This window comes from Achroia grisella, unplaced genomic scaffold (assembly GCF_030625045.1).
Source record: "Achroia grisella isolate CSIRO2021 unplaced genomic scaffold, CSIRO_AGI_Agris_v1 utg1056, whole genome shotgun sequence".
NCBI lineage: Eukaryota > Metazoa > Arthropoda > Insecta > Lepidoptera > Pyralidae > Achroia > Achroia grisella.
This window is the reverse complement of record NW_026712564.1, coordinates 144,758-158,629: the sequence shown is the minus strand read 5'-3', so window position 1 is coordinate 158,629 and position 13,872 is coordinate 144,758. Positions and strand designations below refer to the sequence as shown.

At 38.2% G+C, this 13,872-nt stretch overlaps 1 protein-coding gene across 1 annotated transcript; it reads right to left on the bottom strand.

The window, feature by feature from the left end:
* Window positions 1-1,218: 1,218 nt before the first annotated feature.
* On the bottom strand, window positions 1,219-13,323 carry LOC131845667 (phospholipase ABHD3). The gene is made up of 2 exons (XM_059194796.1): window positions 13,100-13,323; window positions 1,219-6,359 (listed from the first exon to the last, which is right to left on the bottom strand). Exons 1-2 carry the CDS (start codon window positions 13,202-13,204, stop codon window positions 5,274-5,276), a joined length of 1,191 nt encoding a protein of 396 aa, XP_059050779.1. The 5' UTR covers window positions 13,205-13,323; the 3' UTR covers window positions 1,219-5,273.
* Window positions 13,324-13,872: the final 549 nt, after the last annotated feature.

Sequence of the window (13,872 nt, the reverse complement as noted above, 5' to 3'; positions counted from 1 at the left end):
AAAATATAGCATCTTAAGTGTAACTCGAGGACAATAATTACTTATAATTTATATATCTGCATTAATTACAAATAACAATGTATTTTAAAAACATGTATAAGTTTAAATATTTATTGTATTCTGTACCTACATATTGTCTTAATATATTTATTAATAGAACATTAATAGGAAATATTAAAAATTGTTAAAAGCGTATTAATAGCGGCGCCTACTGTTGGTGCGATTATGTTAATTATAATTCACCTGTGAGCTGCACCCGCGCACCGCACCTACCTCACACCTCGCTATTATATTATACTATGAAACATACGATTCGATCAAACACTTATTTTTAATTCGCACTTTACGGAATTTGACTATTCTCATCATAGATGCACCAAATGGAATGGAGTACAGATTTGTTATTCTGTAAGCGTTTTATCAACTAATTTCACTCAAGGCACTCGTATCCATTTGCAAATACAAAGTTCCTACTGAACTAAGAAGTTTGCCTATATTTCTAAAAAATCACTGCCTGTTTTACCTCACTCTCGAGCGTGTGGCGCTGCAGTCGCTATCGAGTTTTACAGAAAACCTATGTACAATCTCACCGCGGATTCCGCTTTCGAATTCACAAGGGATGCTTACAGAATAACTCTACAGGATCTAATGAGAAATCCGTAGGATCGTGTTGTGTCAGGTGAAAGAGTCAATGTGTTAGAAGCAAGCTTATATGGATGGTGCTGATGAATATGAGCAGAACATGTTTTGTGTCGTGTCGACCTGCGGATTCCTCATTATATTTGTCTGTAGCTACATTAGATATAGCCGTAGTCTCAACTCGGCCACTACAGACGATTACAACATGTGTGCGCGGGCGCGGCGCTGCCATCGGGAATGTATATACCTATCATAAATAATATATAGCATATATTCGTTCAACACATTTGAGGCACTTGGGTGCGGAGGTGAGCGACTGCGTGCGGCGACGTGCGGACACGTGCGGACACGTGCGAACATGAGCGAACACGCAGCCGCGCTCCGAACATTATTATCGTTAATTTATTAAACTTTGTTATGTTTACATGTGACATATACACACAGCAGTCACATATCTATTCAACGTAAATATATGCGATGGTACACTATTACTACGATTAGGACAGACTTAGGGATCGCGGTTTACAATTCTGCCGCAAACTCGATACTTGTCCTTTCTATTTATTTATTATAGTTCTACTTTTGACTACACATAATGTATTCATTAACATGAATTTCCCGAGTAATTACTGTATTTGCGTTACTTGTACACAAATCATTAGCGGTCCCAATCGTAGCAACAAGCGTTTCGTCACATCAACAATTATTAACGTTTACGTAATCCATTAAGGCCTATAAAAATCGGGATATAAAATTGTCATCCCGAACGTGCATTCTTAGAAATAATACAAAAAGCAAATAGTGTCACTCTACACACAATTTGTGGTAAATACTATTATCACACAAAAATGCCTGGCATCTTAATCTAACTACGCTATATTATATATAATAGTACCTAATTACATCGACATAGTGTTGCGGACCACACTTGTAAGTGAATGTGTGCTTTTTGCACACCACACTGCACCGAGGTGCACAACAACATGCTCAGGTGTCCTGTATGGACCTGGACCATAAACTATAGTAAACATGTAATAATGTTGATAATTTTGTGAATCTGCACTTACATAAAATCGAGTATAACTGTATCAACAACATATTAAACATGAAACAAAACAACAACTTTATTTTGTTTACAAAATATATATTAGTATGTTACATACGAGTGTAAGGCCCACACGTTTGTACGTTCAAAATTTGTCAGTTAACGAGAATTATATACTTACAACGCGAACATATCGTTGCTGTCTGTAAGATGTTCCATATAATAGTATTATTATTTATACATAATTAAATTGTACTATTAGATCTGAAAAAGTTTTCACATATCTTCAGTACTTTTTATAACGAGTTCTTATACCCTTTTTATTACAAATTAATAAATAATGTATCTGTTCGTCTGAGACACTGATTTATATCCGTAGTCTAGTGTACACTTCATTATTGGAACTTCATGGGTACAAATGTAGGTACTTCCATATGTACCCACCCGTACGGACAGCAACGACAGTGGCGACAACAACAATAATAACAGTATATAAGAAATTCTTACAACACAATAGAATATTGGATATCATTAACATAATGTTACAACAAAACAATATACCTATATGTAATACATACCTACAAGCAATGTATGTAGATATACTATAAATATATTTGTAAATAAATGTTATCATAGAAACGTTATAATATATAACAACAATAGTTTTTAATAATTAGCATTAATTAAATAATAGTTGGGGCCGATTATGTAGTGTCGTTCTCTAAATTTTGAAATAACTTTACAGAATGGGAGGCCCAGTGCGGCTTCAAACATCTACTTATTCGACACCTGTTCGTATTGGCTCGGCTCGGTACAACTCACCCCCCACAAACAAACGGCCAGAACGATATGTGATTGTAACTTGTCCACTAGCTATGGAGTTGAATTCGGAACTCGTAGGCAGCGCGAGGTGGGAGGCGTCGTGAGTGGCCGCCGCCGTACGCGACGTACCGACGGCGCGCGACGCAAGTCGCTCCGGATCGCACTTCATCATAAAATTGACTAAATCAGTAGTAACTATAGCTACTACAAAAGATTTTGTACCTATCACTCACTAATTTTAATTCGGCAACAGTGGTGTACGAATTACGAGTATAAAAATTAATATTTTTATAGGCCCGAGAGATATATCATCTCCAATGTATCGTGTATATAATAGCCTGTTGGAATTGGACGAGTCTATTAAAGAATACCATCATACAATGTCCATGGGTGGTAATCAGGCGGTCCTGCCACGTGTGCCAGACATCAGGGACTGGACTGGCCACAGAATTTAAACGTCATATACATTCATATGTGTGTAATTAATCAATTAAATAGTGAAATAGTAAAGCAACATCGGAGGATGTAGCCGTGTATTCATCATGACCTGACCTGACCATGACTGACCCCAAAGTCGTGGTGACGTGGTCACACAAGTCAGAGCAAGATTTCAACGCAATAGTTTTACTAAGGTTATACAAAGCGAAAATTCTACGGTTTGGCGTTAGATTTTTTATAAAGTAAATCCTAATATAAATTATGATAGAATGTAGATCAATAAGTTTATAAAAAAATAAAATATCAAAAATTCATATACATTTAAACATTAATTCCTCCGATGTACCGACGGAGATCAGTATCTATATATATACTAGCAGACCCGGCCGTGCGTTGCTGTGGCTAACAGTTTCTTAATATATAAAAATAATATTGCGACTATAAATTGAGATGTAAGCTATCCTATCCTATTTTTCAAGTAGGTTTAAATTGCACACAATGTGCAAATCAAATTTGCAATCGGTTCAGTAGTTTAGGAGTCCATCGCGGACAAACAACTTGACACGTAATTTTTATATATAAGGAAGATATACATACTACTGGTCGTCGTTCAAATGTCACGTACAATAATACTCAACGTGTGGTTTAACCGCAATTTCTACAATAACATGTACGTACGTACTATATGTATATGTCAACAAAATGCCTGCACATAAAATAACATCCTTATGTTCCGAGGATCACTCACACTGCTGGTCCTGGTGGAAAGACCAGGTCGTGTGATCACTGCTCGTCATAGGGACCACATCATCATCACCATCACGGCCGTTAGGACCGGCTGCGACATCGTCCAGACAATCTGTGGTCGGTTTGAGAATAGAACTTCCTCAAACTGCACCGATTCCATACAAACAATATGAAATTGTAAGTAGATGTAGTATATGGGCCCCGTCGTTGGGAGTCGCCCCGGGCCCATCCATGTGCGGGGCCCGTCCCTGTGCAGGGACCTGCGAGCACTACAGTGCAAGCACCTTTCACATGTTAGACATCGTTTCAATTCAATTTAACTACATTATATATCACAATTGTATGTAAATAGATAAAGTATACAACGTATAAATAATAATAATTTCTTAAAGTATAAGTTGTACCTGATCTCAGGTGGGTCGTACAGCGAGATCATTAATCAGTATACAGACAGCTACAGCTACATACATATATTAACTATAACAGGGCTTCCCAAACTTATTCGTATTGTGACGCCCTTGGGACTTTGCTATTTTTTTGCGACGTCCCTCAACCCAGCCCACACAAATACTAATTCTATTACTACAATAGAATAGGTTAACAGAAAAACTCTATTGTTAATGGGCCCGGCGCTGGCGCTGGCGCTGTCTCGTCTCGGTCGCATCGACACGCGACGTCGCACGGTTGTTGGAAGCCCTGAACTATAAGCGAAGTAGCAGTGCACCACCACCTGATTCAATGTAAAAATAATTGCATTGTATTGTTGATGCGAGCGTAGAGACGTGCTCTCACTCAACTCACTCCGCCCATAGTGACAGGCTATAGGCCACAGTGATTTATAATACTATGTCGGTTTTGCTCTATAGTCTCTTTTTCAATCTCGGCCACTAAATTGACAGGTGTTAATGTCAAATTATCAAATAATGTTACCAGCTATAGCGGGGCAAAGCTGTAATTATAAATAGTAATTTTTACATTTTATACGATTAGTTTCAAAGTTATCTACGTAGTTTCCACAATATATTTTAAACATTTACATAACTATACCAGTGTTTACAATTGTAGTTTCGTAGTATTTTTTAACGGTATTGAAGTAGGTAAGTAAAATGAATTAATGTAATTTAGAAAATTGTGTTAATTAATTTTAATTAAAACACTAACATATTATTTCTGAATCACCTATAAAAATAGGTACTTAAAGTTAAATCTAAATTAAACTTATTTCCTACAGTGACACAACACTACTTAATAATCGCAAGAAGCTGGCAACATCGTAATGTCAAATTTGTCTCTGAGATGACAAAAACAGACTATAGATTATACTACGTTATAACACAATGTGGGACACGTTTAGCCTCAAAGAAATGTTCTGTAGGAATGGATTGGATCGCAGTAGACAATATATGCGGATCGACCCACATATAGTTTATGTCACATGGACGACACGTGTGAGAGAATATTTTGCGCATGAATCGATTTGAACGAAGGAAGAAAGCGACGGTGTACAAGAGGGCACGCGGGGGCGGGCGACAGCGAGGAGAGAGCGAAGGGGACGGGGGCGGGAGGGGGGCGGGGGCGCGGGTCAGGCGGAGGTGGCGGCGTGCTGCAGGTCGGGGCGGCGCAGCAGCGCGGCGAAGTACTGCGTGGCGAGCCGCGCGATGTACTGCGCGCGCGGCGGCCCGGCCGGCCACCAGCCCTCCAGGAACCCGATGTGGCCGCCGCGCGCCGTCACCGCCAGCGCCACGCGCGCGCTGGCCGCCGCCTCCCGCAGCGGCATCACCGCCAGCGGCTGGAACGGGTCGTCCGCCGCGCACAGGCACAGCAGCGGCACGCGCACGCGCTGCAGCTTGTCGCCGAGCGACGCCGCGCGGTAGTACGCCTCCACCGAGCCGAACCCGAAGTGCTTGGTGGTGAAGGCGGCGTCGAACTGGCGCACGGAGCGGCTGCGGTGCACGGCGTCCCAGTCGAGCGCGGCGGCGCGCAGCACGCGGTGCGCGTCCACCGTGCGGCGCAGGCTGCGCGCCATGTGGTACGAGAGCAGCGCGTTCAGCGGCGGCCGGTCGATGCACTCCGCGCCGCGCACCACGTCCAGCGGCGACGAGACCACCAGCGCGGCCTGCAGCGCGGCGCGCTCCCCGTGCTCGGCCAGGTAGTGGCCCAGGATGAGCCCGCCCAGCGACACGCCGGCCGCCAGCAGCGGGCCCGTGTCGGCGCGCGCGCGCAGCGCCCGCACCACCTCGGCCAGGTCGGCGTGGCTGAGCGCGCAGTAGAGGCGCGGCGTGGTGAGCGGCAGCCCGCCCAGCCCGCGGTTGCTGAACACGACGCAGCGCGCGCCCAGCGCGGCGGCGGCGGCCACCAGGCAGCGCGCGTAGTCCGCGTCCGCGCCGCCCGTGAGCCCGGGCAGCACGAGCAGCACGGGCGCCGCGCCGCCGCCCGCGGGCCCGGGCTCCGCCCAGTCGAGCGCCACCTGCCCGCCGTCCGACAGCCGCAGCACCTCGCGCCGGTAGCGCTGCGCGGGCAGCAGCCGCGACCGCAGCACCGACCCCAGCACGGTCTGCAGCCGCGACTCCACGCACCACGGCGTCGGCCAGTAGTGCTCGTCCAGCAGCGGCACGTTCTCCTCCAGGAATTGTCGGAAGTCGCCCTTACGACATATCAGTATCGGTTTCTGAAATTGAACTTATCCGTTTGATGCCGACCGGTCATATCTGCGAGTGAACATCGCACACGCTTATCGTAGTGTATCATTAAATATTTTTGCTGCATTTAGAACTAAAACGTAATCTAATCAAATAAATAATCTTAATATGTGTAGTATGTCATAATTTATTACCGACGTAGACTCTAAGCAGGTATATTACCTTTTATGGTACCTTAATGATATCAGGAAATACCTAATACTGCCTACTAGATAATAATATATCAGGCGCTGCCGGCACAAATAATCGGCATACTTGTCAACATGTCGCAGGTCGCAGGCCGCAACGTGTTTAAGCCGTAAGTGAAAAGAGGAAGATCAGAAAATATCTTTTCAGCATAATAAAATTTAAAGATGCCAAGATGCAATGTCACCAGTGGGAAACTAGTGAACTATAAGACGATTAGACGAATTCGGCAGAATTCACCAGCGTTGAGTCTCGATGATTACCAGGGGAGATAGCGTGGAGATCGGTTTGACAGAAATGAGACTACTAGTACCTATTAGTAAAAACCGGCATCTTCTAGACTGAGGCTGGCCTCCACAGCTATGTGCCTGGCAAATATGAGCCAGTCATTTCGTTTATTACGTCAGTTACACACCTACATTATTAGTCATTTATAGATTAGATATTTGGGACTTTAAAATAACTCCACAATTATACGTTATCTCCGTAATATACTTATAGCTTTAACATGATTATCATGTATATCTGTATATGAAACAAAACACCGATCACAAAGTAACTACAAAATCTCCGGAACCATAAATCTACATTGTTATCTATAGGTAGCTAGGGGCATGTTTTATGACAATATTTACGTACGCGCTTAATAGTAAATTGAGTAGGTACGTCTTACAATTGTCAGGAGTAGGTATGCGACCTACGAGTATCGATATCTACTTCTTTAATTAGGACTCAAACCACTTTTTGATACTACTTATAAACTATGAATACTCACACAGTACAAACACTTCTTCGTATACCTACCTACTAAATTATTTTATACTAGCTGTACTCGCGACTTCGTTCGCGTGGAATTTATCTTTATTTGTCTAAACTAAAAGAATGTTTCTAGAATAAAAGTAGCCTAAGTTACTCCTTATTACATCAGCTACCTGCCAATAAAAGTCCGGTCAAAATCGGTCCAGACATTTCAGAGATTAGCCGGAACAAACAAACAGACCGACAGACATACAGACAAATATTGTAAAAAAAATATTTTGGTTTATAGAATAGAATAGAATAGAAAATCATTTATTCAAATAAACTTAATTTAAGCACTTTTGAATAGTCATAACAATTTGTTTTTTATCTACCACTCGTTCGGAAAGCTGTCTCATCACAAGAAGAACGAGCAAGAAACTTGTGTGTTGCTCTTTTAAATAATCCTTGTAAGTTTACATTTACAAGTCGAAACGTGTGAATACAAACTACCAACAAGCACTAATTTTTTGGGTCAAATATAGTCATGCAATAAGATTAAATCAGTCGTAGTGATAAGAGCAGACCAGTCCCTACAAGCAGCACTCGTTCACGAGTATGACGGATGAGCCAGCCATCACTGCGCTCGACCATATTTTAGGGAGCCCAATGACCCGGCCCACCACGCCGCCACATGTCTGGACATTTTAGTGAGCATGACTACTCATTCCACACGACCACGTCACAGCTACAAAAATTACTATATGGTAGTTACAGTATTCGCACTTTACATAAGGGTGCATGCGGCAATCAATACAAAAGCCGCTACGCTATCATATATCAAGAAAGCAGTATGAAAATTAAAATTATAACGTTGTCCGCAAATAAACTTATTCTTGCTATATATTGCTATCATCTATAAATTCATCTATCTTATAATAGGCTTTTTTACATAACATTTGTTTAATATAAGATTTGAATTGCCTCTCTGTAAGATTTAGCGTAGACTCTGGCAGTTTATTATAGAATCTTACGCAATTACCATAAAATGAATTACTAACTTTGTGTAGACGGCATTTAGGTAAAATTAGCCTATTTTTATTGCGTAAGTTTCTACTTGTACAGTCTTTAAGTTTCTTGAAACTATCTAAGTTTTTCCTTGTATACATAATATTTTCATAAATGTACTGTGAGGCAACGGTGAGGATATTTGATTGTTTAAAGCATTGACGTAATGACTCTCTAGAACCCATACCATAAATAGAACGTATGGCTCTCTTTGTAAAATAAATATAGTATTTATATCGGCAGCTTTACCCCATAGCAGTGTGCCATATGACATAATGCTATGGAACTAACTAAAATATACAAGTTTTGCCGTCGCCACGTCTGTTAATTGCCTTATCCTTCTAATTGCATAAGCAGCAGAACTAAGTCTACTGGCTAATTTTGAAATATGGGGCCCCCATTGTAACTTCGAGTCCACTGTTATTCCTAAAAAAACTGTATCATTAACAAAATTTACTATTTCATCATTAAGCAATAGCTGCGTATTTACTTGTTTTACATTAGGCAGCGTGAATTTAATGCACTTAGTTTTGTTGGAGTTCAATAATAGATTATTACATGTGAACCAATTTAGTATAGCAGAGATAGCATAATTTACATCGTCTAATTGATTACATTGGCGACCAATTTTAAACACTAACGAAGTATCATCCGCAAATAACACTATATCTGCAACTTTCTCTACCATGTAGGGAAGGTCATTTATATAAATTAAAAAGAGGAAAGGACCCAATATTGAACCTTGAGGAACGCCCATTTTTATATTAGTTCCCTTAGACTTTACACCATCAATATCTACAGTTTGCACCCTATCCTCTAGATAAGTTTTCATTAGACTTAGGTCATTATCTCTAATACCATAATGTTTGAGCTTGTACAAAAGTGTTTCATGATCTACGCAATCAAACGCCTTCGACAAGTCACAAAAAACGCCGAGAGCATCCTGTGAGTTTTCCCATGATTCGAATATATGTGTAATAAGCGCTACACCTGCATCAGTAGTAGACTTTCCGGCAGTGAAACCATATTGCTGACTGTGAAGCAGTCCGTTATCCCGGAAGTAGTTTATCAATTGGTTAAACATAATCTTTTCAAATACTTTACTTAGAACTGGCAAAATAGAAATTGGTCTATAGTTGCCTAGCTCAAATCTATCTCCAGATTTAAAGAGTGGAATTAATTTGCTAAATTTCATTAATTGAGGAAACACGCCATTATCAACACATTTATTGAAAATAGTAGCTAGATAAGGAGCAACAATATCTATGAATGAATTAACTACTTTAACTGACATGTCCCAGAGATCTTCCGTATTTTTTAAATTTAACTGTTTGAATATTTTTATGACATGAAAAGGGCTGACATGTGAAAATTTAAATGTTAAAGAGCAAGGGCTGACATTAGCCTCCAGTAACGTTATATATTATATACCGTATTTATATTCATATGCATGTAGTAAAAACGGTTATTTCAATATTACAAACTGTAAACTCAAGTAGGTATCGAGCCGTCGTATGGTCAGGCAACCTCTACGATGGTTCTGACCATTTAAAGTCAATCGACATATTGATGATATGAAAAAAGTAAACAGTGCTCTCTCTTCTGTTTTAAAATGGTTTACTAATAATAATATGCTATTAAATGGAGATAAAACAAAGTGTATTAAATGTACGCTCCCCAATGTAAGGAAGGTTGATTCAAAAATCGTACTGAACAATAAACTTATTAACTTTGTTGATGATACTGTATTTCTTGGTATCACATTAGACTCCAAACTGCAATGGGGTGCTCATATTTCTAAATTGGCGAATAGACTTAGTTCTGCCGCTTATGCGGTAAGAAGAATTAGACAATTAACAGACGTGGCAACGGCTAAACTCGTGTATTTTAGCTATTTTCATAGCATTATGTCGTACGGTATTTTATTATGGGGCAAAGCAGCTGATATAAATACAGTATTTATTTTGCAAAAGAGGGCCATCCGCTCCATTTACGGTATGGGTTCCAGGGAGTCTTTGCGTGAATGTTTTAGACTCAAATATCCTCACCGTTGCTTCTCAATACATCTACGAAAATATTATGTATGCCAGGAAAAACATTAACAGTTTTAAAAAAGCAGGAGATTACACTAATAAAAGCTTACGTAATGTCAACAAACTAGTTTTACCTAAGTGCCGTTTGACGAAAGTCAGTAATTCGTTTTATGGAAATTGCGTAAGGTTTTACAACAAACTGCCAGAGACTGTACCCAATATGCAAGAAAAAAAATCAAAAGTATTATAAAATATTTTCTTTTTAAAAAAGCATATTATAAAATTGAAGAATTTATAAATGATAATAATGTTTTTGTAGAAAATATCTAACTTAAAATTCATAGCGCTGACAATGTTATCTGATTGAACAGAGATTAAGTGCGTAGCGGTTTCTATGTTGATTGTCGCATGCCTAATCCTTGTTGCTAGTTAAATATATGTGAATCAATATTTATTTAAAAGACAACACACAAGTTTCTTGCTTATTCTTCTTGTGATGAATCTGCATTCCGAATAAGCGGTAGAATAAAAAAACTTGACAAGTGACACTTCAAAAGTGCTTATATTAAGTTTATTTGAATAAAGATTATTTCAATTTCTATTTCATTATTATTTCCGTAGTGCATACGCATTCTCCCTTGTGAGAGACGAAGGCGCTCCTGCTAACCTGCCCTGTACAACCCCTGGATGACTCCATCATTTATTAATTGATGTAACTTTAATGCACAGAGTATATTTGGCGGAATTAACACCATGCGGTAAACCCATCCATGTATCCATGACGGTAGAGGAAAAATTATAATATAAAATAATTGACGTTGATAACCGGCTAAAATGTCCTACATGAATCAATAATTTTTTAATTTGAATTGATGATGAAATTTTCATTTTTTTTTTCAGAAATATTTGTTTCAGTTACTTTAGCACGCTTCTTTATCTGATCTATAAATGGCTATTGGCTTGCTAAATACTTAGAACTAACCCTGTTAACCCTGTAATATGCAAAGTACAAAATCAAAATCAATTATGCTATCCAAATATTGAGTAAACACTCAGAAACCAAGATATTTTAAAGTCCAGCTAAAAATTAATTTGATGAATCAGTATTGAAACTAGAGAATGTAAGTGGTTTCTTATCACTTCTAGGTATTTTTAGGTTTTCCTTTTCTATGGTGCTTCTATTTAAAATCTGATTGTTTTTAAACAACAGTCCAGTCTTATTTATCTTAAATCGTCCTTCAAATGATGAAGCCGGTCTAATGAACCAGATTACAGAGAATCCAATAAAAAAGTGAAGAAATAATAATGAGATATTGCAATATCTCTGCTAAGTACATAAAAAAATGTTCTATGTTATGAAAGCTGATTCAGCCTTATCATTTAAAAGACATTTAAGCTAAATAAGACTGGAATTTAGATAAAAAATGTTCCAATTGTCCAGTGACCCATTTGTTATATAATAATTGGATTTGATTGGAGCAGATCCTGAGGAGATTTTCTTTTCATTAGAGGATAAGTATTTTATAATCCATGAAATTTGTTGTTAACATATAGGCCTATTCATTAAACTTCACTTGAAGTAGTTTGCTTGACTTTATCTGTGTGGAATTTAACTTTATTTTTTAAAGTAGCCTAAATTACTTCTTATTACATCAGTTACCTGCCAAATAAGGTCCCATCAAAATCAGTCCAGCAATTTTAGAGATTACCCGGAACAAACAGGCAAACAGATGGACAAACAAAAATTGTAAAAAAATGTTATTTTGGTGTATGTACCATATTTATATTGATATGCATGTAGTAAAAAATGGTTATTTCAATATTATAAACAGACACTCCAATTTTATTTATATGTATAGATTTCCTAATACAATTCTTTACTTCTTAATTACCTGTTATTGCAATTCAAGTAAGTAACAAGAATGACTCACTAGTGGTGTCATACTAACGGTGAAACAACAGATAATAACCACAAGTATAGTTCTTAACCCATACATCACACACAATGCAAAAGAACATTTTGTTCAAAACTCTACTGAAACTTATTATTAATTGAATGATTGATCATATAATGAAAAATAATTCAATAAAATAATTAAAAATAAAAAGATAACTTTATACTGATACATATACAGCTTACTTGCTTATATTTATATATAATGTAAGTGCAAACCAAATGTATGTCCATTTATTTATTTATGTATTACATTCCATAATGTTACAGTAGGTTTATATTATGTATACATTTATAAATTTAATTATGGACCCTGTTGGACACAACACGCAGAAGAGAAGAGAGGAGGACCAGTTTATGGATTATTTGGTAATTAAAAAATTGGGTATAACAAATCAGTATTCTAAATTCAAAATTGGAGGCCAGTAGTAATTACTATCACAGAGACTTATTATAGTTGCATAGTCAACTGCTGGCGCATTCATAGTGATCAATATTTAATTGATTCTCGAATGTGTATGCAACCACCACAAAGTAATAGTCGTAGCAAGGTCATGGATAATATCGCAACTATCGAAACTTTTGTTTTACTTTTTTAATATCTTTACGTTAGTCTGTTCAAAAGGACAATATATACCTAGTATAAAAAAAAATTACATATCTATCATAACGATTTACATTAAAATCAAATAACTATAAAATTTGATAGTTGTTAAATAATTATTTTTACCTTGACTGCCTCGACAAGATAGTAGGTTATGTATATTAAAGTAATGGAAAATCCCACTAATAATTCTTTTTTCACTTCAAATATATACATAAAAAGGCTTAACATGATTTAAGAAAATAAATATACTGAAAGAAAACAAATAACACAAAATTTTATACACTAAACATAGTCCTTCTGATCTGTGAGTTTGTGTACTTTCAATAACTTCGTTACCGAGTTACTGACGGCGGTACACTGACTGACTGATTGAACTGTCTAATCTGTGGATAAAACCATAATAAAACTAAGAGTGGCCTCACATTATCAACTTCCTGATGCGGCAAAGTCGCACGATTGGCGAACGGGAATTACGCCCCGCCTTTATTTTTAAATTTAAGGGCCTCGTCGACACGAGTCAGTGTCGGTTCAGAACGTGATATGAAACCCAAGGAACATAGTATGTACTGTAAAGACGTGAACCTACTCAAAATGTGAAAAATATGGTGTCGCTGGTATTCAATTTTGATATAATAGTTGCAGCATATAATATAATAGTACATACATAAATTTAAGTTTCGTTTATACATAAGAAAATCAGCCGAAAGACGTTGAACCCAGGAATAGTTGCCCCTGGGAAGGTGCCGGGTTCCTTTTGGTATATTTTATTTACTTTACTCTTTGGTACCGGGGCAAAAAGTAGTAAGGAAGATCTCACTTGATCCCAGTCACGACGACGTTAAATATGACGGCCGTCAAAAATGACAATCACAATGTTGACTTTGACAATTACCACG